Consider the following 27,678-nt stretch of genomic DNA (forward strand, 5'->3'; position numbering starts at 1 on the left):
GGGGGGGTTGGTTCTGGGGAGATGGGTGCTGGGGTGTTGGGGCGCTGGGGGGGTTGGTATTGGGGTGTGTGTGCCAGTGCTACCGGCCCGCTCCTCTGCGTCCACAGTCCAGACGGTTTTATCTCCTTAAGTGCCAAACAGCTCTTGGCGCTGGGGGGGGGGGCAGACTGATCCAATTAAGGATGAGCTGGAGGTGTTTTTCTCTTCAGCCTTAAGCAGCCCAGCCGGTCCTGAGCCGGGCCAGAACCCTCCTGGATTTGCTAGTAATCACATGTGCACGTCTGCACCCTGCAACAGCAGGACGTGTGTGTGTGGAGGCGGGGCTGTTGTCTGTTTTGTTAAGTTCACAAACAGCTGGCACATTTAGCAATGACTCCCCAGCCTGGTGCTGTTTGTCCGGCGGGGGTAAAGGCCGGGACATTGCGACACCCAGCTGATTAGCCCGGACCCGCCCGGACCCGCTGCCTGCACTGATTCCTGCTGCCTTATAAACAGGCGAGCGAGCGCGACCAGTGCGGGCTGTATTTTGTTGTCTTTCAGACACACAGCCTCTTCCCTATAGCGGCGGTGTGCGCGGTCGGGGGGGAGTTTGGAAACAGCTGGAAAAGTTGCGGGTTCAAATCCCGGTGGGACACCAGGAGAAGGCACAGCCCTCCGCGCAGACGGGCTCTGGGGTTCAAGGCGTCAGAGCCGTGAAGAGGAAGACTGTGAACACGCTGGAGGAGCGCAGTGATTGGAGAAGCGGCTGCCTTGTCATCCGGCCGCTGGAGGGCCCGACGCACGCCCACCCCGGGGGCACGGAGCGCCGCGCGCGGAGGTGCGCGAGGTGCGCGAGCTGCAGTCCTGCGCCGGGAGCTGCGCAGCTCGCGCCGTGCCGACCAGAGCCGAGAGCCTCGCCTCGCCTCGCGCCGTAGCGCTCAGCGTGTGTCGGCGGCGCTCGGGCGGGCGAGCGAGCGTGCAGCCGCGTCGGATCCGCGGGGAGACATGAGGGGCTCCGGCCGCGGCGCACGGGTCCAGACCCGGGACAGGACGGGTAAGAGCGAGCCCGGGTCGTGCTGCGCGCGGTCCGTGCTTCCCCCGCTCGCGAAAGGTGTGTTTTGTGCTGCAGCTGCGGGACGGGGGCTTGTGCGCGGCGGAGGAAGTAAACAAGCCGTCGTCACGTAGGCAGCTCCGGTGTGTGTGTGTGCGTGCGGGAGCTCACACACGCGCGGGCTCAGGGGCGCCGCGAGGCTCCGGACCCCGGGGTTCGAGCGGAACGCCCGTCTCGCGCTGGAGACGCCGGTCCGGCCCCGTGGTCGCTTCTGTCCTGGTTCCCCGAGGCCCCGGAGTCTCGGCTCGGCTCGGCTCTGGGAGACTGCGCGCAGTGGAGCAGTCTGCTGGTGGGTGTGCGCTTGCATGTTTCTTTTCTTTTTGCACAAAACAAGATGCGTATCTCTGGAGTGTATCGATTGAAAAGTCAGGGGGCGTGGTGTTGTAAATAACCAGTTCCTTATTCTGCCGGGATGCGGACCTGCTCCTCGCCGGGGGCTGTGCCGTGTTTGCTGCGGAGCTGGTCGGCAGTGCGCCGATGTCGGGGGTCCGCTGGGCAGCTGTCTGCAGTGACGAGCTCCCGGAAGTCTGCGAGCCTGCCTGCCCTGTGAGGGGTGTGCGCACGGGCAGCTTTCGAAGTAACGTTTCAGCCTGGAGAGGGAGGTTATTACGAGAAACCACGTCTGGATGTGGAACACCGCAGCTGTAGTTTGCACTGGGAAACTGCGATTTCCTTAACCGCTCTGTGAGGATCTGTGTCCATAAGACAAACACCAGCCTCAGCTCTGCACGTCCTCTGTTGCAGCGATAGTCGTCATCGCTGCTTTAGCGTCGCGCTTATTGCTGGTACATTAGCAGACCGCGTTGGCGTTCGTGGTGCAACCCCAGACGACACAAAGTCTTGAAGGCGATTTTCGGGGAGACCCGCCGCCCAGAATTAATCCTGTTCCCTGAAAACCTCCCCCCTCATAACGCGGAGGTAAAATCTGTCGGTATACGTGCGTGCAGGCCAGGCAGAACGCCCCAGGTCCCGGATTCGGTTCTGCAAGCGGTACCGTACTCGACCAGATCCCAGGACCTGACCCGGCCCAGGCCAGAACGTGCCCCTTTGGCCCAGATTCGTCACTCGGGCCGACCTGTCCGTCAAACACGCCGTGCTTCCGGGGGCGGGACAATAATAAGCCGTTGCCACCGCGATCACCATGATAGGCGGGCGACCGACCAACCAGCTTCAGCTAGCTTGTTCGAGCCAACCAATCAGCGCGGGTCCTGGCCTTCAGTGTTTCAGCATGGGGGTTTAAGGCTGTACAGGGGCGAGCTGGGCGCTGGGTCAGGCGTGTGCGGGAAGAGACCTACAAAGTGGAAACCGAGAGGACGGAGTTTTGGTTTCACTGCTGCTCAGGACCCGGTTTCCTGTTGGGTTTTCTGTATCTGCGCCTACGGAAGACTTCAGTCGTGTTTTCGCGTCATGTGTGGAGTCACGATCTCGCACAGACCAGAGCCCCGCCGAGTCCTTACGCGGTGCCGAGCCGTCCTGGGTTCGGTTCGGTTCGGCACGGCACGGCCCGGGCCAGAGCCAACTCTCAAGCGCCGTCCCAGGACGACAACGGGAAAGGGAGAGCTTTCCTTCTCTCTTGACTGTTCTGCCGTTGTCTCTGTCCTAACGGTACTGCACTCGTAACAGCACCCCCCCCAGCCCCCCTCCTCTCGGAGCCCGGCCGGGCAGGGCGCCCTGAGTGCTGGTGTTTAAAAATAGAGGCGGCCGGGAAGCTATGCACATGTCTCCGGCCGGTATGCGAGCAGATAAGAAGTGGCCTTTTCTTCTGGCTCAGGAGAGACGGAACAGGCGGTTCTGAGCGGCGCTGGAGTGACTGGGGCACGTGTGCGGTGACTGGGCTCCTCTCGTGGGTTTTGGTTGCTGGTAGATGAAAGACCTGATAATTTCAGTCTCTATGGGTGTGTGGGGGGGATACAGTGCCACTACAGTAGCCATGGAGTTTGTTCCAGACATCCGCTCCTCTCTGTGTAAAGTAGTGTCTCCCGTGTTCTGTCCGCCCTGGGTCACCCTAGACGTGATGTGGATCGCCCCCCCACGCCCTTGTCTTTCGCCTCGGCCAGCGGCCTTCAGGAACGTGGATCCCTGAAGATCGGCCGGCTCTCCTCTTCCTCTCTTCAGAGGACTGATCTGTAGTTGTGATCCGCTGGCGGTGTTGGTGCACCTGCTCTGCAGCCTGATGAAAAGGCCCTGGTCAGGCTGGGGACACAAGACGCAGTTAACATTGCAGAGCTGGGGCCCTGGGTTCAACTCCGGATCTGGACTGCTATAGTAATAATAATAATTATAATAATAATTGCTTACACTTATATAGTGCTTTTCTGGACACTCCACTCAAAGCGCTTTACAGGTAATGGGGATCCCCTCCACCCCCACCAGTGTGCAGCCCCACCTGGATGGTGCGACGGCAGCCATAGTGCACCAGAACGCTCCCCACACACCAGCTCTCAGTGGGGAGGAGAGCAGAGTGATGAAGCCAGTTCAGAGATGGGGATTATTAGGAGGCCATGATTGATAAGGGCCAAGGGGATATTTGGCCAGGACGCCGGGGTTACACCCCTACTTTTTTCGAGAGACGCCCTGGGATTTTTAATGACCACAGAGAGTCAGGACCTCGGTTTTACGTCTCATCCGGAGGACGGCGCCTGTATACAGTGTAGCGTCCCCGTCACTATACTGGGGCATTAGGACCCACACGGACCGCAGGGTGAGCGCCCCCTGCTGGCCCCACTCACACCTCTTCCAGCAGCAACCTTAGTGTTTCCCAGGAGTCTCCCACCCAGGTACTGGCCAGGCTCACACCCGCTGAGCTCCACTGGGCTGCCAGCTGTGAGTTGCAGAGTGTTGTGGCTACTGGTACCTGTGTGGAGTCTGCATGTTCTCCCCGTTCCTGCGTGGGAGACCTTGTGCCTGTTGCAGGAATAGCCTCCAGCTCCCCTGCGACCCTGTGCTGTGATCTCGTTGGGTCAGTAGCTCGTCTCTCTGGTGCTGCGTTTCCCAGTGCTGTCTCTTCTGGGTTTTCCTCCAGCTGAACCTGTGATCACGGGCTCGTGGACGATCGGTTCCGCCTTCCGAAAGGGTCGGCTGTGCTGCCTGAGTGGACCAGCAGAGTCGGGGAACGCTCTCTGTGGACGTGTCGCCCCCACCTGTCCGATCGCGATCACTGCCTCGGCGCTCGTTAGCGCTGTCTGGTCAGCCGGCCCACGGAGGGGGGCCGCAGTGGGGTTCGGTGTGCTTGGCGTTGGGTCTGTGTGGCACTCAGGACTGACTGAGCAAACGATTTGAAGAATTCTATAAACAAGCGAGCGGACCGATCGACTCGTCCAGTCGGCGCTGGCGATCCAGAGCTCAGCTTGAATGCCGCCCTGGGGACGCCGTGCTCCTCCGAGACTGGCGCTGGGCAGAGGTCAGTCTGTGAGTGGTCAGTCCTGCTCCTGCTCCTGCTCCTGCCAGGAGTCTCCCAGGGTCTTTTCTGGGCTGAACCCACAGAGTCCTCTCCACTCCTCTTCTCCATCTGTCAGAAGGAGCTGCTCGGTTCAGTGACGCAGGTGACGCGGACGTGCCTTTCATGGGGGGGTACTGCACGTCTGAGATAAAGCCTAGAGACCCAGAACAATGCTGGGAATGCTGTCTGGCAATTACTGAGGCCGTAAACGGTCTCTCGCGCTTCAGCTGACATTCTGGATGCGTTTGAAGTCGAGAATCCGCTGCCTGGGGTTCTCTCCCTGGACTCCGGGCCCTCCGGCTGTCGGAGGAGTACCAGCTGTGTTGTTTTGGGAAGGTCAGTGCGGTCCGGTGGGCCGTGCCGGGATGTGTCTGGGAGGCCCAGGCGCTGGCAGGCCGCCTGGGCGTGGGGCAGGGCCTGGCTGGGCACCTCTGTGGCTCAGGGTGGTGGCAGCAGAGGAAGCAGGAGCAGAGTAAACTCCAGTGGAGACAGCCCAGAGAGCAGCGCGGGGCCCCTGCTGCCACTGCTGTCCAGCGCAGTGTTGCAGTTCATTGCCATGGGAACAGCTCCTCAGGGGGCAGGCGTGAGGAGGGGGGGGGAGATCAGTACATTCCAGGAACAGCGTCCCTCACGTCCTGCACACTCCCAGCCTGGCCTGCGCAGGGGTGTGTCTGTGTGTGTGTGGGACGTGCCCCGCTAGAGTGAGGAGCCGTGGGTGGGACAGTGAGAGTGGAGAGCCACTGTCTCGCTCTGATCTCTGAAGCACTTGGCCGCTCTTCAGTTGGCGATCGGTTTGCGGAGGGGTGACACTGGCGTGGGGGCTGTCGCGCCTGCCTATCGAGATGACCGTGAGCACTTTAGACAGCCAGGCGGTCAACGAAGAGGGCCGAGCTGGAAAGTAAACCCAGAACAGGAGGCACTTCTTTACGCAGAGGGTGGTGGGAGTGTGCAACGGGCTGCCAAGCCATGTCGTTGAAGCCGATACCCAGGCTTCTTTCAAGACACAGCTGGGAAAGATCCTGGGATCAGTTAGCTTCTCGCTGCCAACAGGCTGGATGGGGCGAATGGCTCCTCTCCTGTAAAATCGCTGTAAGATCATGGTAAAGATACACCAGGGAGCAGGCGGGAGGTTGGCTGTGGGCAAGAGCTGCTTCAGGAGCTGTGCAGACCCCTGAGCGGAGGCGCAGAGCGGTTCTGGTGCTCCTGCAGCTCCTGCAGACGGACCTGAGGAGTGGGTCGGGGCTGGAGGGGGGCCCGGCTCCTCGCCGGCCTGACCGGTTCGGTGCCGGTAGTTTTGAAGTCCGGTAGTTTTGAAGTTTCGTGTGCTGGCAGCTGGGCAGGGAGAGGACGTCCCTCGAAGGACGGCGCCTGTTTACAGTAGTGTCCCCGTCACTACACTGGGACATTAGAACCCACACAGACCGCAGGGTGAGCGCCCCCTACTGGCCCCGCTGACACCTCTTCCAGCAGCAGCCTCAGCTTTCCCAGGAGTCTCCCCTCCAGGTACTGGCCAGGCTCACACCAAATTCTGAATCTCTACAAATCTTAACTCAAAACTCACCTTTTTGCCAGGGTCTGTGTCTGATTTCTCTACATCTTTAATTTTTTCTTTTACTTTTTCTGTGTTTTTTTTTTATCACTCCGTATAGCACCCTCGTGTTTCGGAAAGGCTCTTGGTAAATGTTATCATCTGTGCGCTCTGTGTTTTGAAGTCCCAGTCCCACCAGGCCAGTAGCCCAGTTTGAGTTCAGTTTTTCTGCTGGTGGGATTCTTATGCCCTGTAGGGAGCAGGAGGGTTTTGTAGATTCTTTGCGCTGGAGTGAGACCTACAAGGTCACGATGAGAGGCGCCGTGTCGCGTCTCTGTCCTGTCGGTTAGGAGGACACCTAGTGGCGGCTCCGAGAAGTGTCCGATAAAAAACGAGCTGTTTCCGGGCTGGCTCGGTGAATTGTGCACAAGAGCAGGAAAACACGGCTCGCTTCAAGCGGAGTGCCCCTGGCGCCGCAGCTACAGGAGGGTTTCGGCAGTCGTGCAGGGGAGCGAGGGTCACTGGCGGGGTAGGACTGGAGTGCTCCAGGAGACTCGCTCGTTTGTGAGGCGCGCACACCGAGCCCATGTTACGGGTTTAACATGACTCAGCGGCCGCGAAGGCTTATAAGCGGGCTCCTGTTATCCGAACATCTTCTGCTGCGTTTGCAGCAAATTACGGGATTACTGACCCTGCTGTCCGGGACAGCTGCCTTGCGGCCTGAGCGAGCCCGGTAGCGCAGGAAGATGCCTCCCTCTAGTGTTGAGACGTGGAAGTGCATGTGAGATCAGTTACAGTATCGATTGTATTGGAGCGGCCCGGCCGTGTGGAGGGGTTCCGGTATCAGTCCGGTGTGTCTGGCGGCCCTGATCAATGTGTGCATATCTAAAGCTGGCGGGAGGTCCTCTGGCTCACACGACGAGCCAGTGAAGACATGGTCTCCGACTGTGCGTTGCATATTACCTTGACAGGTACTTGACGTGCAGCTGCATTGAAACCCGATACGTCGCGCTGTGCGCTGTGCGGTCCTCCGCGCTGACGGGTCTGCCCGACACCCTCAGACCGACTGGAAGCTGCAGCTCTTTCGGCCGGATTCCCGGGGCGGTTCTGGGATTCCAGCCGAGTGGATCTGAAAGATTAGTTTCGGGTTTGGCTCGTTCCTGTCCTCCACGAGCCTCGCGGTCGCGCCACGCTGGCAGCAGACAGCTTGACGTCCTGTCGCCGCAGAGACACGGCCGTGGAGGCGGCGTGAGAACAGCTGCCCCCCCCCCAGAGCTGTGGGGGCAGGGGCCCGGCTGGACACCCCTGCGGGCTCGGGCAGACGCGCCTGCGGCAGCGGCAGCGGCAGCATAGCAGCCACCAGGTGGCAGTACTGCGCCGTGGGGCAGGGAGGGGCGGCGGTCTGCGGTTCGCAAAACCAGCTCGGCGACCGAGCGAGTTTAACGAGCATTTGACCGTGAACCCCACCGAGCGCCTCAGCGCGGGGCTGGGGCTCCCCCTCTCCCTGGTCCTGGGGGACCCCGCTTTCTCTGCTGGGCGGCTCGAGATGCTGAGCTCCCCGGAGAGCTGCCCGAAGTGTGAAAAACCGGGGTGTCCCAGTCTGAGGAGTGAGCCCCAGACTGTGGGAATGTCGGAAAGTGGGGAGCCCCGCTCGGCTCGAGCGCCTGCAGAGCCGGTGGTCAAGCGGGCGTGTCCAGTGTCTGTGTGCGTGAAGCCGAGAGCCGAGTGAGCCGCTCAGACACGGGGGACCCCCGGGACAGAGCAGGAGCCCGCCGGGCCAGTGCGGTCCGGTGAACCCCGGCAGAGCTCAGGGCCAGTGTGGACGGGCCCGGGGGCGCGCGATTTACACTGATCAGCCAGAAAGACAAATCAAAGACCGGAAGTCTGGTTTCAGCAGCTGCAGTCTGGACGCTTCTCCCTTTTTAGTGCCGATGCTGGGGCGTCTGCGAGGTCGGGTAGCACAGCGCCCGGGTGAGGTCCCGGGGTCCCCAGTCCTGCACGGACACCCCCCGGCCCGGGGGTCTCTGCGGGGGGGTGTGAGTGACAGGGACACGGGAGAGGCGCGGGGCTGCGGTAGCGTGCCGGCTGTTACTCTGTATCCACGCTGGAGGGGTGGGGGTGAGGGGTTGAGGGTTGGGGGGTCTGTTGCACTCCTGTGCACTCCGGCCTCGTCGCACGCGCGGCGCTGGCTGAGCACGCTGCAGCTCCGCTCGAGCCCGGGCCCTGCGCACGCCTCCCTGGCCCCTCCCCCGCGCCCCGCCGCGCCCTCCCATTGGCCGGCCGCCCGCCCGCTCCTCGCTGCGATTGGCCACGACGGGGGCTGCATCCTCGGCCCATGTGGGTCTCATGTGAGACGCTCGGGAGAGACGATTTGTTTTTCCCGAAACCAAAGCAGTTTTTTTTTCTAACGTAACGCCGGGTTGGGTTGAGACTTCCCTGTTTTCCTCCGTTTTGCCCAGACCCTGTTAACCCCGCAAGCGCCGCCTCGCAGCAGCAGGGTTTGAAAGCTCCTCGTGTGTGTTTACGGTAGCGCAGACAGAAACACACCGAGAGCGTCTGATTCCTGCGGGGGAAACCTGTTTGTTTCTGCGGGCGCAGATCTGGGCGGTAGGGGCTGTGTGCAGGTCCCACAGGAATGTCATTAGCTTCGTCACAAAATTAACGCGTCGGCTGGTGTATAATAATCTCCGTCACGAATCTAACGTACCCAGTTCCCTTTAAATACCGACAGAGGTGAAACGACAGCTGCTGTTTTTAAACATTCAACAGCGGTAACAGCTGGGCCTCCTTGTGGCTGCCCGGCCGCAGCTTCCTAAACACGAACTCTTGCAGCTTTCCTGACTTAAAAGATGCTTTTAAACTTGGTGCCTGATAACGGGCAGTTTATTGGGTTTTTTTTATGTTTTCCGTGATATGCAGAAGTGGGAGTGAAATCGGTGACTTTTCTCTGGAGCATTAGTAAAAACAGTTGTTTTCTTTCATTGATGCCGGTCTTTAACATTTAGATTTACACCGAAGCGAAGGCGGCATGTAAAATCTCAGTGTGAAGGTTTCTACTCATTTCATCTGGCGCACTCTGTATAAGGAAACAAAGCCCCTGATAACCGTTTGATTCCCAGGACAGGACTCCCTGCTCGGTATTTCACTCACCCGCTTGGCTGATCGTTATCGAGTACATTACAGAAACATTGACGGTGAGACAGTGACGATCTAGGAACCTACAGTGAGGTACAAGGTGCAAACCTTCGACCACAATAAAGCAGTAAAGTGACGCAGTTCGCACGACGCAGTTGTCCAGTTCGTAGCCGCCGGTGAAGGAGATCCCGGCTGTGTTTGCTCGGGCGCCGATCAGCCGTGCGCGGTGTTTCGGAGGATTACGGTCGTGCCTCGGCTGCCCCCCCCCCCCAGGCCACGTGACAGGCTCCGCTCGCAGTGCAGCGCTGCGCCGCGCGCCGCTCCGGCCAGTGTGCAGCCCGTCGCTTATAAAGAGGCAGAGGACCGGCGCTGGGCGGCAGGTTGATCCTGGTGACCCGTCGGTGCGGACCCACCCCCCCAGCAGCCATGGCGTCCCCGAGGGAGCTCACCCAGAACCCGCTGAAAAAGATCTGGATGCCGTGCAAGAACGGCCTTCCCGAGACGCACACCTCCCAGAGGAAGGGTAAGGGTGTCGCAGACGGGGCAGCGCACGGCAGTGCGGTCAAACAGTACGACCAGAACCAGCCCGGCTGCGCCAGTCCCGGGGCCGGGTGTCCGGTGTGCGCGTCTCGGGCTCGTCCTCGCGGGGAGTCCGGTGTTGTTGCATCATCACCACCGCCGCGCGCGCTGGGGGGGGGCATCCGAGCGCTCCCAACTCTACCCCACTCCCCTCGCGTCGGCCGTCCCGCAGCGCCGCGCGGAGAGAAGACCCCACCCCAGAGTCTGGACCCCTGCGTGTCCGTCTGACACCCGAACCCTGCTGTGGTGTCACCGGGGTGCGATGTCGTCCGTCGCTGTTCACCGCGCTGTGAGCAGTGGCTCCGCACACAGTGCCCGTGCGGGCTCGGTTCTGACGCAGGCAGATCTCCGGGCTGTTCCGCTCAGTCAGCGTCGCCAGAGCGGTGCTGTGGGTTCGTGTGCCCCAGCACCGCTGGGCCCTGCCGAGTCCTTTCCCAGTGGCTTATTGCAGGCTGGCGGTAATGCGGACCAGTTCTTCGGTTCGGGCGCAGTTGTAGTTCGGTCTCCCAAGGAGGTATTGGCTCTGAACACCCCCGGCGGATCGACGACGGCAGAACCGGACGAGCGCAGTCGGAGCGGGGGTCATCACCCGAACCGAGCCAGCACGGAGAGGGACACTGGGTCAGCCCTGCAGGAGATGCGGCTGCGGTCTCCTGACTGACCCGTGTGGTCCGGCCCCTTAGACGTGGGATCCGAGCGGGGAGACTCCCTGGGCTCCACTCTGGATTCCTTAAGTTTTGGAACTTTCCATCCGAGAACGTTTTTTTATCGGGTGGGGTCAGAACTTCGGCAGTCGGGTTCTTTGTGTGTTCCCAGTGACCGGGCCGGACTCACGGTGCTCGGGGGCGGTTCGGTGCCAGGCTGCGGCCTGCCTGCGCCTCGGTGTCCCAGCTCTCCCTGGGCTTGCCGGTTCTGGCTGCGGGCGGTCTGTGCTCGGTGGTGCTGGGGGGTGTCGACCCGCTCGGGACCAGGGGCGGGTGAGCTCTCTGGAGCTGGCGGCTCTCCTGGCCCGGCCCGGCCCGGCCCGCACGCATCGGCGTTAGCTTTGCAGCTGCTTTGGGCAGGGCGTGCAAACAGACTCGCGCACCGGTGCCGAGTCGTGGAGTTTCAGTGCAGCTTTTCGGCTGTGTGGGGGACAGCGGGCAGCGGGCGGCTGGCACCTGTGTGTCGCTGCTGGTGGTTCAGTCAGCTGGCGGCCGCTGGCGGGTGAGTGAGCCCAGTTCCCCAGCAGCAGCGGTTCAGGCGCGGAGCTGCGCAGGAGCAGGTGGAGGCCCGTTCCCTGCTGAAAGGGGAAGGAGCGGGTGTGCTTCTGCTGCTCCCCAGCAGACGGAGCCGGGGCCCGGGGGCGGTGCAGCGGAGGAGGGGAGGCAGACGACTCTGCAGACGGAGCCGTGGTGCGAGTGTTCAGACAGTCCTGCGGCTGTGGGGGGGGGGTTGCTCGCATGACAGAGCAGCGCGAGGGGCCGGGACTCCTGCTGGGCTGGTCGGGACAGAGGAGTTCCCAGCGAAGCGCTGCCTGTTCCTCTGGACACACAGCCCCCTCTCTGCAGTGGCTGTGCACCTGGAGGGTCCCTGCTGGTGACGAAGCTGTATTTTCCACTTAAACACCCGGGAGGGCCGTCCTGGCTCCTGGAGAGGCTGTTCGAGAAGTAAAAGCACCTTCTCGTTTTCATTCCGTCTCTCTGTTGGAAGAGGTCCTGTCCGCCTGTCTCTCAGCCTGCAGGGGGCGCTCTTTCTTCATTCAGGCACCTCAAGGCTGTTTTTAGCCAGTGTACTGCTCTGCTCCCCCTCCTGTCCTTTCCTGGGGGGGGGTCAGTGTGTCTGCAGGGTGTCCGGTCCTGTCCTGGGGGAGGTCAGCATGTCTGCAGGGTGTCCGGCCCTGTCCTGGGGGGGTCAGTGTGTATGCAGGGTGTCCGGTCCTGTCCTGGGGGGGTCAGTGAGTCTGCAGGGTGTCCAGTCCTGTCCTGGGGTGGTCAGTGAGTCTGGGTCCGGTCGTCGCTGTGCGCCCCCCTCACTGTGCTCCTGCGTCTCTCCCTCTGCAGTGTGCATGACCAACTGCCCCACGCTGATCGTCACCGTGGGCTTGCCGGCCAGGGGCAAGACCTACATCTCCAAGAAGCTGACCCGGTACCTCAACTGGATCGGCGTGCCCACCAAAGGTACCGAGCCCGCCGTGTCTCCCCCGCCTCACTGGCCGGGGCCCGGTCCAGGGTCCGCCTTGCTCCCATGGGATTGGGAGACGGGTCACGGACGAGAGCGGCCGCTCTGCCCGGTCTGGCCCGCTGGGCCGTGAGTAGCTCGCTGGCCTGCGGTGTCTTGAAGAGAGGACCAGGGTATCAACGCCATGGCGGGGCAACCTGTTCCACACTCCCACAACCCTTTGTGTAAAGAAGCACCTCCTGTCTTGATGAGTGGATCTCGCCCAGCTGTAGAGGGTAGAAGGAAACCAGGGTGTTGGCTTCAGCACTATGGCAGGGCAGCTCGTTCCAGACCCCCGCCACCCTTTGTGTAAAGTGCCCCCCCCCGGCTGTCCCCTCTGGTCTGTGTCTCACCATCTGGCCATCTTGTCCTTCCAGAGTTCAACGTCGGGCAGTACCGGCGGGAGTGTGTGAAGATCTACAAGTCCTTCGAGTTCTTCCGCCCGGACAACGAGGAGGGCCTGAAGATCCGAAAGTAAGAGCTGTGCTCCGAGCGCAGGCCGGCGGCCGGCAGGCGTGTCCCGCTCCGGGCTCGACGCCCCCGCGGTCCTGTGAGGGGGGGGCTCTCGAGCTCAGTGCTGTTCCTCTCCCGAGTCTCGCCTGCCTGCTGATGGTGGGCGGCTCTCTCTCTGTCTCCTGTCCCCTGCAGGCAGTGCGCGCTGGCGGCCCTGAAGGACGTGCGGGGGTACCTCAGCGAGGAGGGCGGGCAGGTGGCGGTAAGTACAGACCCGGACCCCCCAAACCCCCCCCCGCTCACGGGGGTGCTCTGCCCTGGCTCACCCTTCTCTCCCGCCTCGGCTCCCAGGTCTTCGATGCCACCAACACCACCAGGGAGCGCCGGGACACCATCGTGACGTTTGCAGAGCAGAATGGCTACAAGGTGAGAGGGGGGGTCGTCAGGAGGGCCGCCTGGTGGTGCGGCGGGCCGGGACTCGGGGGGGTCGTGTGGCACAGCTGTTGTACCTCTGAGCGAGGCGTCCCGGGACGGGCCCTGCTGTCTCCTCCACTGCTAGCTGCTTTGTCCAGTTGAGGGTCGTTGGAGAGCCAGAGCCTGTCCCAGATGCAAGGGGCACAAGGCGGGGTACCCCCTGGACGGGACGCCAGTCCATCACAGGGTACTCAGACACACAGACGCGCGCACACTCTCTCACAGACGCGCACACACACACCAGCAGCCAGTTAATCAACCGGCGTGGCTCTGGACTGCGGGAGGAAACCGCAGCCAACCGAGAGAGAACGTGCAAGCTCCACCCACACGGCACCCCAGAAACTGAACCCCAGCCATGCAGCCCATCGCGCCCCCTTTGCTGTACCCCTGAGAACAAGTGTGAGCTGTCTTGGACGAGCCTTGGCGCCTCCGAGGCCCCGGCACTTCCTGAAGCGCACGGGTCTCCCGAGAGGATCGCTGTCTTCCCCGCCGCGCGGCTCTGACGCCCCAGTTCCCTCTCCCGCCTGCAGGTGTTCTTCGTGGAGTCCGTCTGCGAGGACCCCGACGTCATCGCCGCCAATATAGTGGTGAGTCCAGGCTTCAAATCCGTCACTGCCCTGTCCTCGGGCGCCGCCCTCCCCACAGCCCCGCGGGGAGCTGGACGGGGCGCAGGGGGGGGCCCCCCGGTCTCACGGGTTTTCCCACTCGCCTGTCTCCGCCTCTGCAGCAGGTGAAGCTGAGCAGCCCGGACTACACCGACTGCAACACGGAGGAGGCCGTGGAGGACTTCATGAAGAGGATCAAGTGCTACGAGAACTCGTACCAGACGCTGGACGAGGTTCTGGACAGGTGAGCGCGGCCCCCGGGCTCTGGCCCGGCGGGCCTGGTGGGTAGGCGCCGCTCCCCTGTGTCAGGGCTAGGGGCCTCGGGGGGCCGGCAGCGAGTCGAGCTGAATCCCCCCTTCTTTTGCCCAGAAAGGTTCGGGAGCTCGGGTTCTGTTCCCGAGCCCCCCTGGCCCGTGTCCGTGCTGGGCCCCGGGCTGAGCCCACAGCAGCCCAGAGCTGCTCTAGCCCGGCTCAAGCTCAGCTGTCCCTGTCTGGGGTCAAGGGGATCTGTAGCTCGAGCTCCGAGGCTGCACACCTGTCATTTGATCCCTGCTGCTCAGGTCAAGCTTTGTTCTTCAGGTGGGGGGGGGGTCACCCCTCCCCCCCCGTGATATCTCTGACCCCATTTCTCTGGCTGTGTGCCCCTTGAAGCGCCCCGAGACCCACACTTCTTGGCCCAAGACCTTGATTCAGAGCTGGAGCCCTGTGATAAGGCCAGCGACCCGCGACCCCTGACCCCTGACCCCTCTGTCCCTGGTCCCGCAGGGAGCTGTCCTACATAAAGATCATGGACGTGGGGCGGCGGTACCTGGTGAACCGGGTCCTGGACCACATCCAGAGCCGCATCGTGTACTACCTCATGAACATCCACATCACCCCTCGCTCCATCTACCTGTGCCGGCATGGCGAAAGCGAGCTCAACGTCAAGGGGCGCATTGGGGGCGACTCGGGGCTCTCGCTGCGGGGCAAGCAGGTAGGGCGCGCCCCTTCTCCCGCGGGGGGGGGGGGTGGGGTGGGGGCAGTGAGGGGGCGCGGCGGTCACGTTCTCTCTCTCTGTGTGTGTGTGTGTCCAGTTCGCCAAGTGCTTGGCCAAGTTCATCCAGGACCAGAACATCAAGGACCTGAAGGTGTGGACCAGCCAGATGAAGCGGACCATCCAGACGGCCGAGGCGCTGGGGGTGCCCTACGAGCAGTGGAAGGCGCTCAACGAGATCGACGCGGTAAGGCCCACCGGCGCCCCAGCGGTCCGGTCAGAGCCGCCCTGACGGCAGGGTGGAGTCTGCAGATCTGCTCCGTCTGCTCCTGCCCGGGAAAGCCCGGAGTGGCTGTTCTGTTCAGTCCCCCTGCAGGACTTCCAGCCAGGCAGCAGCGCTGGTCTTTCACTGCTTAAATGGATCGGATTAGCCGAGGATGGGTGGACCGACGCAGGCAGGGGTCAGGGAATGGGAAGGGATGTTGCTGCGGAGCTCCAGGAGGCTGGAGCGGACAGCGCTGATCAGGCCGTTCCCGTCTTGCGGAGCGAAAAAGGGTTGTGGGCTGTGAGCTCTCGTGTGCGTCCGGGGAGCAGCGCGGAGGTCTGTGCTGGGGGGACTCGGGCCGCTGTGCTGGTCTGGGGCACCGTGCAGACTGACTAGTACTGGTGATGCTTTATATAGCGCCTTTCACAACCTCATCTCAAAACACTGTACGATAAATGAAGCAAAGCAACACACGAATCCATTTTAATACAGTAAACAGAATTAAGTCTGCTCTGGTTCACTAGTACTGGGTGTTTTCTAGGCGCTTGGTAACTTTTTCCGTGCAGTGAGCTGGTGAACTGCCCAGGGTGTTTCCCAGCAGCGCAGGGAGCGACTCCCGTTGCCTGATTGATAAGGGATGGATGACTGATTGATAAGTGACTGATAAGGGATGGATGTTTTTGGACTTAAATCCTTGGTTTGAAAGTGCTGACGTGTCTGTTCCTTAAACTCGCGTTGGCAGTTCGAGGAGGACAGAGTCCAACGAACATGCGAATGCGTAGGACTTTAGGGAGGTGACAGGTCACTGATGTCTTTGCCAAATTCCGTTCAGGCTGCAGTATTCGGAATTTTATTCCCAAATCCACAGGGAGCTGGCACTGGCGGTAGCGGCCGATGTGCTCCGGTTCAGGTCTGGGCGCCAGGGGAGCCCCGAGCTCCATGTCCTGCCCTGAGCGCTCCAGCTGCCTGCAGGGCCACAGTGACGCTGCAGTCGGTAGTGATGTGAACAGGCTGCGTCAGTACCCAGCCTGCCAGGCCCATTGCTGAGTGAATTAGGGCTGGCCTGAGTGCTGGGCTGCTGTAGGCTGGAATCTTTTATTTTGAAGCAGAACGTGATGAGGGCCACTGTCTGACCCCTCTCTGTCCGCCTGTCTCTCGCAGGGCGTGTGCGAGGAGATGATGTACGAGGAGATACAGGAACACTACCCCCTGGAGTTCGCCCTGCGCGACCAGGACAAGTACAGATACCGCTACCCCAAGGGAGAGGTAGGTCTGCCTGTGCTGGAGGTGTGTTCTGAGCCGATCCTCGCAGTCCATAGCGAGTCGTGTTCCCGCTGTTGTCTGCTTGTGTCACCAGACCGCCGCCCACTCCTTGCAGAAACTTTGCCTCCAGCCTCAGGCTGTAAGAGGCCTTTTGCCCTGTTGCAAACTTTACCCCACATTTTCTGACTGATAAACCCAGGGGAGAGTTCTGAGCCGCTGTTTCTTCACTCACTGCAGTCTCGGGGCAGATGGGCTCCTCGTGAGCGCAGTGCCCGGCTCATTCTGCCCCCTCAGCAGACGACGGGTTGCTCAAGCGGCCCGAGTCAGCAGCTGGTGCAGGGGGGGGCTGATCACGTCCTGGGAAGGGGGGGGGCCGGGAGAGAGGGCCCATCAGGGCTGAGAGCCGAGCGATTAACCAGAGCGCATCTGCAGCCCAGCCGGACCCTCGCCCCATTAGCGCCCGTTACCGGGAGCTGGCTGGGTCATTAGCGAGGCTGTCGCTAACCTGCAGCGGACCTTTGGACCGGCCTCCTGTCTCCTGTTAAATGTTCCCTGGGTGTTGTTTGCTCTGAGGGAGTCATTTAGTGGCTCTAATGGGCTGATGGAGCTGGGATCCCTCTGATGTTTGTGTTTAGTTACACCAATGTCTTTGCCTTTCCGGCTCACTTGTAGTTGAAATGCACAGCAGAACACAGGTAAACAGAGGAGAGGGGGGCTGTGAGAGAGCGTGTGTGTGTGTGTGTGTGTGTGTGTGTGTGTGTGGTATCTTCTTCAATACAAGAATGGCCACCGCGTCTCCCTCTTTGCAGTGCTGTTGTGTGTGATGGAGCAGAGCTGTTAGGAACCTGTGTCCTGGCTGACTGACCGCTCTGCGTGTCCCTGCAGTCCTGTGAGGACCTGCTGCACAGCAGTGTGTGTGCGTGCCTGTGTCCTGGCTGACTGACCGCTCTGCGTGTCCCTGCAGTCCTGTGAGGACCTGGTGTACAGCAGTGTGTGTGCGTGCCTGTGTCCTGGCTGACTGACCGCTCTGCGTGCCCCTGCAGTCCTGTGAGGACCTGGTGTACAGCAGTGTGTGTGCGTGCCTGTGTCCTGGCTGACTGACCGCTCTGCGTGCCCCTGCAGTCCTGTGAGGACCTGCTGCACAGCAGTGTGTGTGCGTGCCTGTGTCCTGGCTGACTGACCGCTCTGCGTGTCCCTGCAGTCCTACGAGGACCTGCTGCACAGCAGTGTGTGTGCGTGCCTGTGTCCTGACTGACCGCTCTGCGTGCCCCTGCAGTCCTACGAGGACCTGGTCCAGCGGCTGGAGCCGGTCATCATGGAGCTGGAGCGGCAGGAGAACGTGCTGGTCATCTGCCACCAGGCTGTCATGCGCTGCCTGCTGGCCTACTTCCTGGACAAGTCCGCAGGTGAGGGGTGAGGGGTGGAGACAGGCTGGGGAGCAGGGTCCGAACCGATCTGGCCGCACCATCTCACTGGTGTCCATCTCTCTCTCTGTCCTGCAGACGAGCTGCCTTACCTGAAGTGCCCCCTGCACACCGTTCTGAAGCTCACGCCCGTGGCATACGGTAAGAGGAAGTGCGTCTCTGCTGGGGCGGCGGGCCCAAGGGCGCCGGACAGGGCCTGACGCAGACTGCTCGCACCTGAGCAGCGATGCTGGAACCCAGCGGTAGCCCGAGCAGATGGCCTGTCTTTCTGACAGCGCTGACTTGGCCAAGTCGGTACACCTGCATTGCTACGTTTACGGTTTCTGCAGTGTCATTGGATTCGAGGGTGGAGGGGGCTGGTGTGTGTGTGTGTGTGTGAGAGAGCAATGACCAAGGAAGGAAACAGCAAAAAGAAACAGTCCCTAATGAAGAACAGGCTCAGTGACCACAGCTTGGCCATAGAAACTGGATGACCAGGCAGACCTGACTGCCCAGAGAAGACAGGCTGTGCTCCCACTGCCAGCGGGGAGAAATAGAGACAGAGGTGCACTTCCTACTGCACTGTGACAGATACTCTGGGATTAGAGAAACATTCTTCCCTAAATTTACAAATCTAGTCCCAGAATTCCCACTCCTGCCAGAATCACAACAACTCCCAATCGTACTGGGAGAGGGGGGAGGGAACTCAGCTGAACTGGCAGCCCAGTATGTGATCTCCTGTCACAGACTGAGGAACAGACAGTGAGCCTGTCTCTCAATAATAATAATACAGTGTGTGATCTCCTGTCCCAGCCTGAGGAACAGTGACACTGTCTCTCAATAATAATAATACAGTGTGTGATCTCCTGTCCCAGCCTGAGGAACCGACAGGGAGCCCGTCTCTCAATAATAATAATACAGTGTGTGATCTCCTGTCCCAGCCTGAGGAACAGACAGGAAGCCTGTCTCTCAATAATAATAATACAGTGTGTGATCTCCTGTCCCAGCCTGAGGAACAGTGAGCCTGTCTCTCAGTAATGCTCCATATGTTTGCTTGTAAATGTATTATGTTGTGTCTGTGTTGTAAATGTCTATAAGTGTCTGTAGGTCTTATGTTAACTGTATATGCTTTGGCAGCACTGATTTATTCAACGGTCATGCCAATGAAGCTCCTTGAATTGAAATGAGAAAGAGAGAGTGTTGATCTCCCTCTTGTGGACAGTGCTGGTACTGCGCCCACCTGCTGAAATTCATGGCCAAGCCGCTGGTTCCTTGTTCCTAAACCTGGTTTCCTGCCAGCTTCCCCTTTCAGGATTCCTTCACTTCTGTCAGTTTCAGAGCTGGCTCCGTCAGGATACTTGTGCGCTAGGCTCTGTGCAGCGGTCAACAGTTTTCCAGTACGTGCTCATAATGTTGAGTGTACCCCGACAGAACCCCTGTGGTCCATCATGCTGTTATTCTGGCCCGTTCTTTGATTGGCTGGGGACCGAACCTGCTCTTCCCTGTTTTAAATGCTGACGGGCATCGCTCAATTCGCCGTTTACTAACTTCGGCGTAGGTGCCGGCGGGCTCCTCGTCGGCGGGGCAGCCGGGCTCGTGACCCCTGTGTGACCCCCCTGCTCTCTCCTGTGTCCTGCAGGCTGCCGAGTGGAGTCCATTTCCCTGAACGTTGAAGCAGTCAACACGCACCGGGACCGGCCGGAGGTGAGTTCTCCCTGCGGCGCTGAGCTGAACCCCGATCGGAGAGAGGAGAGAGAGCCTGCTCTCTGCTGCCGGTCCCGAGAAGTTATGACATTCCGGCCGCAAGCTGTCTCCTCGGATCGTCCTCGTGGGTTGTGTTTTTCGATGAGCGCTGTGGTGGCTGTACGCCTGTACCCCGATACCCCTGGGGCACCGGCCATCACCCCCCGTCTCCGGATGGCTCTGGGAATGGCTGCTGCCCCTCGTGCCTCCAGCTCTTACTGTTCAGGCATGGTGCTACCTGCAGACGCACTGACCAGCCCTGCAGGACAGGACTGGACACCCTGCAGACACACTGACCCCTCCCCAGGACAGGACTGGACACCCTGCAGACACACTGACCTCTCCCAGGACAGGACTGGACACCCTGCAGACACACTGACCTCTCCCAGGACAGGACTGGACACCCTGCAGACACACTGACCCCCCCCAGGACAGGACTGGACACCCTGCAGACGCACTGACCAGCCCTGCAGGACAGGACTGGACACCCTGCAGACACACTGACCCCCCAGGACAGGACTGGACACCCTGCAGACACACTGACCCCCCAGGACAGGACTGGACACCTTGCAGACACACTGACCTCTCCCAGGATAGGACTGGACACCCTGCAGACACACTGACCTCTCCCAGGACAGGACTGGACACCCTGCAGACACACTGACCCCTCCCCAGGACAGGACTGGACACCCTGCAGACGCACTGACCCCTCCCCAGGACAGGACTGGACACCCTGCAGACACACTGACCCCTCCCCAGGACAGGACTGGACACCCTGCAGACACTCTGACCCCCCCAGGACAGGACTGGACACCCTGCAGACACACTGACCCCCCCCAGGACAGGACTGGACACCCTACAGACACACTGACCCCTCCCCGGCCCTGGGCCACAGCTGGTCGCTGCAGTTTTAAGCTCAAACCCATCTGCTTGTTTTTTTTTGTTTACTTTTCTTGAACGTGACATGTAAGCTGGAAAAGCAGCACTTCATTGGAAAATGCAGAGCTGCAGGTTTTCTGCCCTGCAAGTTTGTCCTCTTGGGACTGTGAGGGCGTTGTCTGAACTGTGGGACCAAGATGGCGCCCACTGCTGCCCCCTTCCCTTGATCCTTTGTTGCAGCAACTGTCAGCAACATTGCTAATTAAGAAGGCAGATAGGCAGTTAACCCATTAAGTCCTGTTTAAACCCCTGCTTTGTCCTGAAACAGGAGGTTCAGGATTCGGGCCTCCAGAGAAGTGGTTAAACTCATCGCCGTCCTGCTCTGAGGCTCGTGTCCGTCGGGGCTCTGTTCGGGGGGGGGGGTGCTCAGAGCGCCTGTGGGACTAGAACCCGCATCGCAGCTTCAGGGGCAGAGAGGGTGCGTGCGCGCGCGCGCGTGGACAGAGAGCCCTGGTGTGTGTGTGTGTGTGTGTGTGTGTGTGTGTGTGTGTGTGTGTGTGTGTTGTGCAGCTGCCCCTCTGATGCCTTCTGTTTTTATCATTGCGCAGAACGTAGACATTTCCAGGCACGCAGAGGAGGCCCTCATCACAGTCCCCGCACACCAGTGACACGCCTCTCACTCCCAGAGGACTTGCCTTTCACTTCTTTTCATGGCTTTCTCTGAGAACTGGGATCGCGGACGGGTGCGCTGGAGTTTCTGAAACATCACCCTAAGAGTCTAGCTGTCCTCCCTCCAGCTTGGATAGGAGGCACTCCAGCTGTCAAACGTGGTTTGTGTGCTAAAACAGAAATGAGGGAAAATCGCAATACAAGTTTAAATTGATTGATGAAATGATGAAATCTTTACGTTCGCGGGGGCAACAAATCCTCCGTGCGTGTCTGCGCCCGTGCTGCAGGCGTGAGCCCGGGAAAGCTCGGCTGCTGCGGTCCCGGAGGGCTGGGGTGTGGGCCGCAGGCAGCAGTACACCCGCGACTCCTCTGGGGGGCGTGCAGCCACAGTTCTGCACAGCTGGGGTCTCGGGGAAGTGCTTCTGTGGGTGGAAAGAGCCGGTGTGAGTGGCTGATGGACGGGCCCTCCCCTCTGCGTCTCCTGCCAGCAGCGGGCCCCTGCAGGTTCTGCTCTTCTGGAGTCGTGCGGGAGACACAAGGCTCTTCTGGACATCGCTCCGCCCCGCCCCTCCGCCAGCACGCGCTCGTGTGTGTGTGTGTGTGCGTGCGCTGTGAGTCGTGCTCCTCAAGTCCAGCTGCTTTTCCATGTTTCCATGCAGCAGGAAGTTGCAGATGTCCTGAAAATGGGCCATTTTTTTTAAAAATGAGAAATTTAACTGAAACGACCTGGTTTTAAAAAGCTGGGATCGATCTCGTGCCTTTTCTAGGGGAACTAGGCCAAGCCCAGCCTGCTCTGTTTTATTTCCGTTTTCATGTTTTTATTGTGGGACTGAAATGAGTTCCCTTCTAATCGAGAAGAAAATGTATCCGTGTTCATGAAACTGTCCTTGATTGTTTTTGAAATGAGTGTTGACACCTGTGCAATGAGTGATGTGCAAAATCATTGTCCCCGATTTAAAAAAAAAAATCAGTTGTAAAATGTCATGTTCTACTGCTGTGATGACAGATCAGAGTGAATGGGTGGTGGGGTTTGACTGGGGTACTGGGGGAATCCTGGACTGGCAGATTCAAGAGGTGTAGGTCGTCTTGGTCTGTTTTTATTTTGCACATGACAATAGGATCAGATCCTGTTGACCCACAGACAGCTGCCCCAGAGGGTGTGCGCGCACAAGTTCATCCCGAGCATGGGTTCGGTCACAGCTCGGAGCAGTTCTTTCATCAGGTGTTGTTTAAAATTAAAATATTGTGAACGAAGGTGTGATCCACACTGATTTTTGTCTCTGATGAGTGGTTCCTGAACCACATGTTTCCAAGCTGGTCTACTACCAGCGCAGCAGGATGATGGACTGGACTTCTACTACCTGCTATCTGAGCCCATGGGGTCCAGATGCGAGCGGCAGAGCTCCTCATGACCTGGTTCTGATCCGACACGCTGAGCTCCAGCACCCAGGCCCAGTCTTCTGGTTTTCAGCTGGTCTCAGCAGTTCATGACTTGAGTGGGTCCGTGAGTGACCTGATCCGTTACTGCTGTCAGGCCTGTGTCCAGCCGGCGGTTCTGGTCGGCTCAGCCGGGGGATGGAGAGTTGGCTCTGCTGGGCCGGCCCGCATGCGTCGCTGTCTGTGCAACACTAACCCTACGTGGCTGATCCGCAGCGCCTCGCAGGAGCGGCCCCTAGCTCGTGTGCAGACGCTGCTGCTGTTCTTTCGTCTGCGTCGGGTCCGAGGCCGCTCCGTGCTCGCGGTGCTGCTGGGGGCGTGTGGGGAGCGGGAGTCAGCTCTCAGTGTGACGCGCCTGCGTGTCTCCCCTGCCCTGCGCGCTACGGGAGAAAAATAAAAGATCTGTCAAGTCACCCGGTTTCCTGGCCCGTTTCTGTTTGTGCCTCGGCTGCTCCAGCGTTTCTCCTGGGGGGTGGGGGGGGTGGAGACGAGCGAGGCGGGAGCCTGGGCTTGGGCTTCTGAGCTCCGCCGTCCACTGGGGCTGGTGCCGGCGCAGGCTGGGGAGACTGCTGTGTCCCAGTCTGGGGGGGGAGTCCTCCTGGGCTGCGCCCCGATTCCAGATAGCTGTACCCGGGGGAAGCCTGGGAGGCGCTTTCCAGACCCCCAAAGAACATCTGATCCCCAAAACAATCACATTGCTTCTTTGAGCGGCTCCGAGTGTGCCCCCAACGTCTCGCTGGGGTCCTGCAGCCTGGCCCGGCCCAGCGCCTCCTGCAGCGCCCTGCAGGGCTGTAGTGGACCGGCTGTCTTAAATGAGCGCGCGAGGCCGTGGCGGAGCGGCCCGCTCCCTGGGGGCAGCTCGGTGCCGGTGTCCCCTGCCTGTGGTGGCTGAACGCGCAGTGCGAGGCTCTTCCCTGGACGCGGAGGAGCCGGCGCCGATGGAGAGGCGGGCTGCTGGCCCGGTGGGCGAGGGTGGGCCACACGCTTCTCTAGAGCGCAGGATACTTTTCAGCTGCGTTTGGTTGCCGGTTGGAAGGTCCTCCATAAGACCTGTCGGCCTCCGGCCCGCAGCCCGGGCTGTCTAGACACTAGTCCCAAAGGACCTCGTTTTCTCTCCCTTAGTTAACCCTTGATTAGCCAGTTGAACTCGTTATGCGTAGCTGCACGAGTTGAAGCCTTGTCCTTGAGAAACTGGAGGCTTGATGGGAACTCTCAACCCTGGACGGGGGGGGCTCATGTGCTTTGACATGGGTGTACTCGAGATGAGTGAGGCGCAGGTGCTGTGGCTACTGTAGACACCGCAGCCGAGTCTCTGCGTTTAGACATCGGGTGCAGGTCCCATTCAGTATAACTGGGGTAGTGACGTCTGATGCTTTAATTACACACAGAGTGGTGGGTGTCTGGAGCAAGCTGGCTGTCCTGTGGGTGGGACAGATTCACCGCAGTCCTTCATGAACCAGCTGCATGAGCTGTGTAGACCTGCACGGAGCAGTGAAGTGTAGCTTGTGGAGGCGCCAGGCTTCCTGTCGTTTATAATTAGCTGCCTGGTCTGCAAGCTTGGATGCGTTTCCTCTCCTGACCCTTTTTATGTTTTAATATGTCGAGGTGCCTGAAGGCACTGGGGTCAGATTGGCACGTAAAAGCCTTTGTTGTTCATTTTCTCTCTCGGTTGTGTTTTTATTTTTCAGAAAGTGCACGTGGACCGGTCCAGAGAGGACGCCTTGCAGACGGTCCCACCTCACCTCTAACCTCTGACCTCCGACCTCTCGGGCCCGCGCTGCCGCCCTCTCAGGTGCCACAGCGTGGGGGGGGTCTCTCATACAGCAGACACCCGGCTGTGGAAGAGAAGGGGGGCACTGGGGACCCCCCCTTCCTTTCTCCTGCTGCGACACACCCGGCTCTGCTCCTGAGGATCTGGTTTGTGGGGAGACACTCGGATCAGAGCCCAGCCTGTTCAGGGCATCTTCTCGGGCTGTCGGGAGTCAGGACTGGGCTCTGGGCCGGAGAGCGGTGTGCCGGACTGAGCTGCAGGTGCTGGAGCCTGTTGACCTGGCGCCGTCGTTCCTGCCCTTGCAGTCGCTGGGCCCCCCCCCCACCTCGCTCTGTGCTTGACGCGCTCCGCTCGTTCCCTCTGGCTGGAGGCAAGGGCAGCACTGGGGGGGGGGGTGCGCCGGTGCTTTGGAGGACACCGATCGCCTCTCTGTGGTCTGGGTGTGGTTTGGCCGTGACCACAGGCCGGCTCTGTGGGCGTCGGCCCCACATCTGTCGAGACAGGTCTTAGCTGAGAGCGGCTCCACTGGGCAGCCAGCAGGGGGCGCTGCCCTGAGCCTGCTGTTGCTGTGGAGGCCCGTGATCGCCGCAGAGGGGGAAATAAAGTCTGCTGCTTAAAATTCCAAAACGGGACAATGGAATTTTAAGACAGCAGTCAATTTTCTGTTTGGTGACATGTCCTGATTGCGGGGAGTGGCACGGACAAGGGGCACTGGGAAAGATTTGTTTAATTTTGGCTTCTTTTCTCAAGTTTCTTTTGAAAGGAATGTAAAAAAACAAGTCAAGCCATTTTGAAATGCTTTCAGTCTGTGCCTTTTTTGAGTAATTCAAAAGAATGGGTGTGAGAACTTGAGTTTTATCAGATGCGTTTGAACCAGTGTCTCTCCAGTCAGGGTTAAGCAGTTGTTGCTGCTGCTGTACTGGTAGTTTCTGAAGCTGCTGAAGGCTGATGGGCTGTCTCGAGACTTGGGACTGGGTCCAGGCAGACCAAGCCCCTTCCCTAGCGGGACCCTGGCGATACGAGCGCTGAACTGCGGCTGGGCCTCACTGCGGGGGTCTGGGGCCAGAGCAGTATTGAGGTGATAGAAGACCCCACCCAATCACACAAGGGGACACAGAGGGAGAGTTCAGAGTGGGGCTCCCCGAAAGAATTCAGGTTGGAAAGGAATGCCTTCTGTTACCTAATATAAATACGTTCCTAAGACGACGTTAGGGGACTGAATCTCTTTGGTCTTGATCAGAGGACACCAAGGGGACTGGAGTAGAGGTGTCAAGGTTGGCTGTGTTCTTGAGGTGTGAGGGCTGGCAGGCAGCTTTAACCTTTACTACCCAGAGCGGTCAGGTTCTGTGTCGAGAAGAGACAGAAAGTTACACTCCGAAATCCACTGAGTCGTCACGGCAACAGAACCGCAGCAGAGTCTCCTCTGATGACATCACCTCTGACGGCAGTGCTGCGGTTGCTGTGTTACCGGTGCTGGTGCTGACATCACGCAGAGTCGGGTTACAGTGTCCGGGCTGGCCGGGAGCCTCGTCTCTGTGCGTTGGCTGGAGAGGAGCCTCTGCTCCGGCCCTTTTGTTGTTGTTTTTTCATGCTGGTTGATTTAGTAAGGTTTTGGTTTATAGGCAGGAAGGGCTTTTTTTTAGAAATGTATGCATTTGATTTTCCCTGAAGTATTTTTTTTTAAATTGTTGTGTGGTGGGAAGAAGGTATTGGCAACGAAAAGCGCCGATGGAATTCAGTACTGAAGTGCTGCTTGTTGGGAATATTTATCGGGTCATATCTGACTAATAAAAGGCAGGAGGAGGGATGGATGGGCTCCGTCTCCCTGCAGAGCTGACTGGAGAAGCATCTTTTATCGACATAGAGCATTCAGACAGCTCTGCCAAGCTGGGAAGGGCTGGAGACGTTGGTATCGCTCTGGGAATAAACATTGGGAAGGAGGAATTCCTGATTGCAGGCGCTGGGGCAGCCAGTAACTGGTTTAGTCCAAGGACACAAGAATGAGTTTAATTACCAGCACCACTAATTTTGTCCTAAAATTAAGTCCTGTGTGGCACCGCCTGTCGTGTCTGTCTGGTGCACCACAGCACCCCCCCCCCCCCAACTCACTGGGCACCTGCAAGCGCACAGGGCTGCCGGAGCTGCGTCCTTCCCTGCTCTGGACTCCGGAATCGTTTCCGTTCAGGGCTGTTGCAGCTAGAGGGGCAGCCCCCCCCTCCTCCTGCCCCAAGAGCTGGGAGACTCAGCCGTTCCACAGCCCCGCCTGTCCCCCACAGAGGAGCCATGTTTTACTCCCAAGCTGCAGGAGTGCGTTAGCTTTGTATTATACACACACACACACACACACACACACACAAGCAGGTCAGTGTGCTGTCTGGTGTTCTGCTTGAAAATATTATACGATGCAAAATCGTGCGTGGTGCCGGCTGGAGTTGAAAATGCCGTGGGACGTGTACAACACTCTTTCTCAGCGTGGCACTGGGAGCTAAACATGGACTCCAGGGCCTGGTCTCTGCCCTGCTGGGGGGAGGAACGAGTCTCTGTGTCCCTCCTGCCCACCTCAGCCGCCGCGTGGGAGGGGGCTCGAGAGGGAGAGCTGGGGCGCTCTTTCCTGGGGGCATGGGGGGGGGGGACACTGCCCACGGGCCGCTACCTCTGCAGTCCGGCTGCTTGAAGATCGGGGAAGCGGGGGCAGCCAGGCAGACAGCTGTCAGCTGCCCTCATTCAGGGAGATTTACAAAGTCCTCCTCCCTCTCCAGCCCTGCTGCCCCCTCCCGTTGTGAGCGTGGGCCCCCAGGAGCCCTCTGCGTGCGCGGACCGCGTGGCTACCGGGGCGCTGCCGCTGCTGAAGGGGAGAAACATGCTGTGGTTGTAGTACCGTGGAAACGGGGGTTCCTCCTCCCCCTGCCTTGCCTTGGGAGGAAGAGGGGGCGGCCCGGCACGCTCAGCGGGGTCCTCGCTCCAGCTGTGGCGCAGAAGAGCACACCTGGGAGGAGAAGTGGCCTCTGTCCGCGGGCGCTGGACCTGTCCAAGTGCAATAGCTCCTCCGCTCGTACGCGCGGGGAGAAACAACCCCACACGAACCATCTGGGACCTCTAGTTTGTTTTTTTTTAAATGTAAATGTATTCAGTGAATGTCTCTCAAAAAATAAAACGCCTGAGCGCTGGAAGTGCAAACCCTGCTTGTTTAGAAGTGTTGTTTGAATTTCTTGGCCTGTTCAACTTCCAGGCAGGGCCCGAGTAGCCGCAGCCGGTGTTCTTCCAGGAACAGCAGCTCTGGTGAAGGAAGAGAACTGGGAGATCGGTGCCCTGCTGCGCACAGAGTCAGATGGGCCTTGCGTGCATCACAATCCAGCTCCACAAGAGGGCGCTGCACAGGGCTGTCTGTGCTTCTCTGGCACGTCTCCTTTACTGCAAACGTTCCATTAATTAATATGCTGTTAATCAGTTGGGCAATTATTCTCCACACATTTTCTTACAGTCCTGCACAAATCGTCATTTCAGAAAGTAACCAAGTACTGTATAATAGTAAAGAAACAAGTAAAGGCTTATTCCAGGCTGATAAGGGAAGAAAAGAAAGAGCCTTCTTCCTGAACTCGCCCACCCGGCTCCCACACCTGCAGGCTCGACAGCCAAAACGATTTTTCTTTTCTTCTCTTTTCAGCCTGGAATAAACCTGTACTTGTGTGTTTGTAGCCGACGCAGCTCCCTACTTGAGCTACTTCTGTATAATAGTCGTCTGCTTAAGTTTCATAGAGGCATTCTCATCAAAA

At 59.6% G+C, this 27,678-nt stretch overlaps 1 protein-coding gene across 4 annotated transcripts; it reads left to right on the top strand.

Annotated features, from left to right (window-relative positions):
• The first annotated feature begins 728 nt into the window (after nucleotides 1-728).
• Nucleotides 729-27,082, top strand: pfkfb4b (6-phosphofructo-2-kinase/fructose-2,6-biphosphatase 4b). Of its 4 annotated transcripts, none has more exons than XM_088915190.1 (15): nucleotides 770-1,033; nucleotides 11,814-11,930; nucleotides 12,348-12,444; nucleotides 12,619-12,685; nucleotides 12,775-12,849; nucleotides 13,428-13,484; nucleotides 13,625-13,746; nucleotides 14,268-14,475; nucleotides 14,576-14,722; nucleotides 15,902-16,006; nucleotides 17,280-17,409; nucleotides 17,506-17,568; nucleotides 19,046-19,110; nucleotides 23,823-23,926; nucleotides 26,665-27,082. In XM_088915190.1, the coding sequence occupies exons 1-14, from the start codon at nucleotides 985-987 to the stop codon at nucleotides 23,880-23,882; spliced, it is 1,362 nt and encodes a 453-aa protein (XP_088771316.1). In that variant the 5' UTR covers nucleotides 770-984; the 3' UTR covers nucleotides 23,883-23,926; nucleotides 26,665-27,082. The 4 variants fall into 4 exon arrangements, with proteins under 4 accessions (XP_088771317.1, XP_088771316.1, XP_088771314.1 ...); XM_088915189.1 differs by lacking the exon at nucleotides 770-1,033 and adding an exon at nucleotides 9,489-9,715; XM_088915191.1 differs by lacking the exons at nucleotides 23,823-23,926; nucleotides 26,665-27,082 and adding an exon at nucleotides 20,637-22,547 and having other exon boundaries at nucleotides 729-1,033.
• Nucleotides 27,083-27,678: the final 596 nt, after the last annotated feature.

This window comes from Atractosteus spatula, chromosome 5 (genome assembly GCF_055471065.1).
Source record: "Atractosteus spatula isolate fAtrSpa1 chromosome 5, fAtrSpa1.hap1, whole genome shotgun sequence".
NCBI classification, from domain to species: Eukaryota; Metazoa; Chordata; class Actinopteri; order Semionotiformes; family Lepisosteidae; genus Atractosteus; species Atractosteus spatula.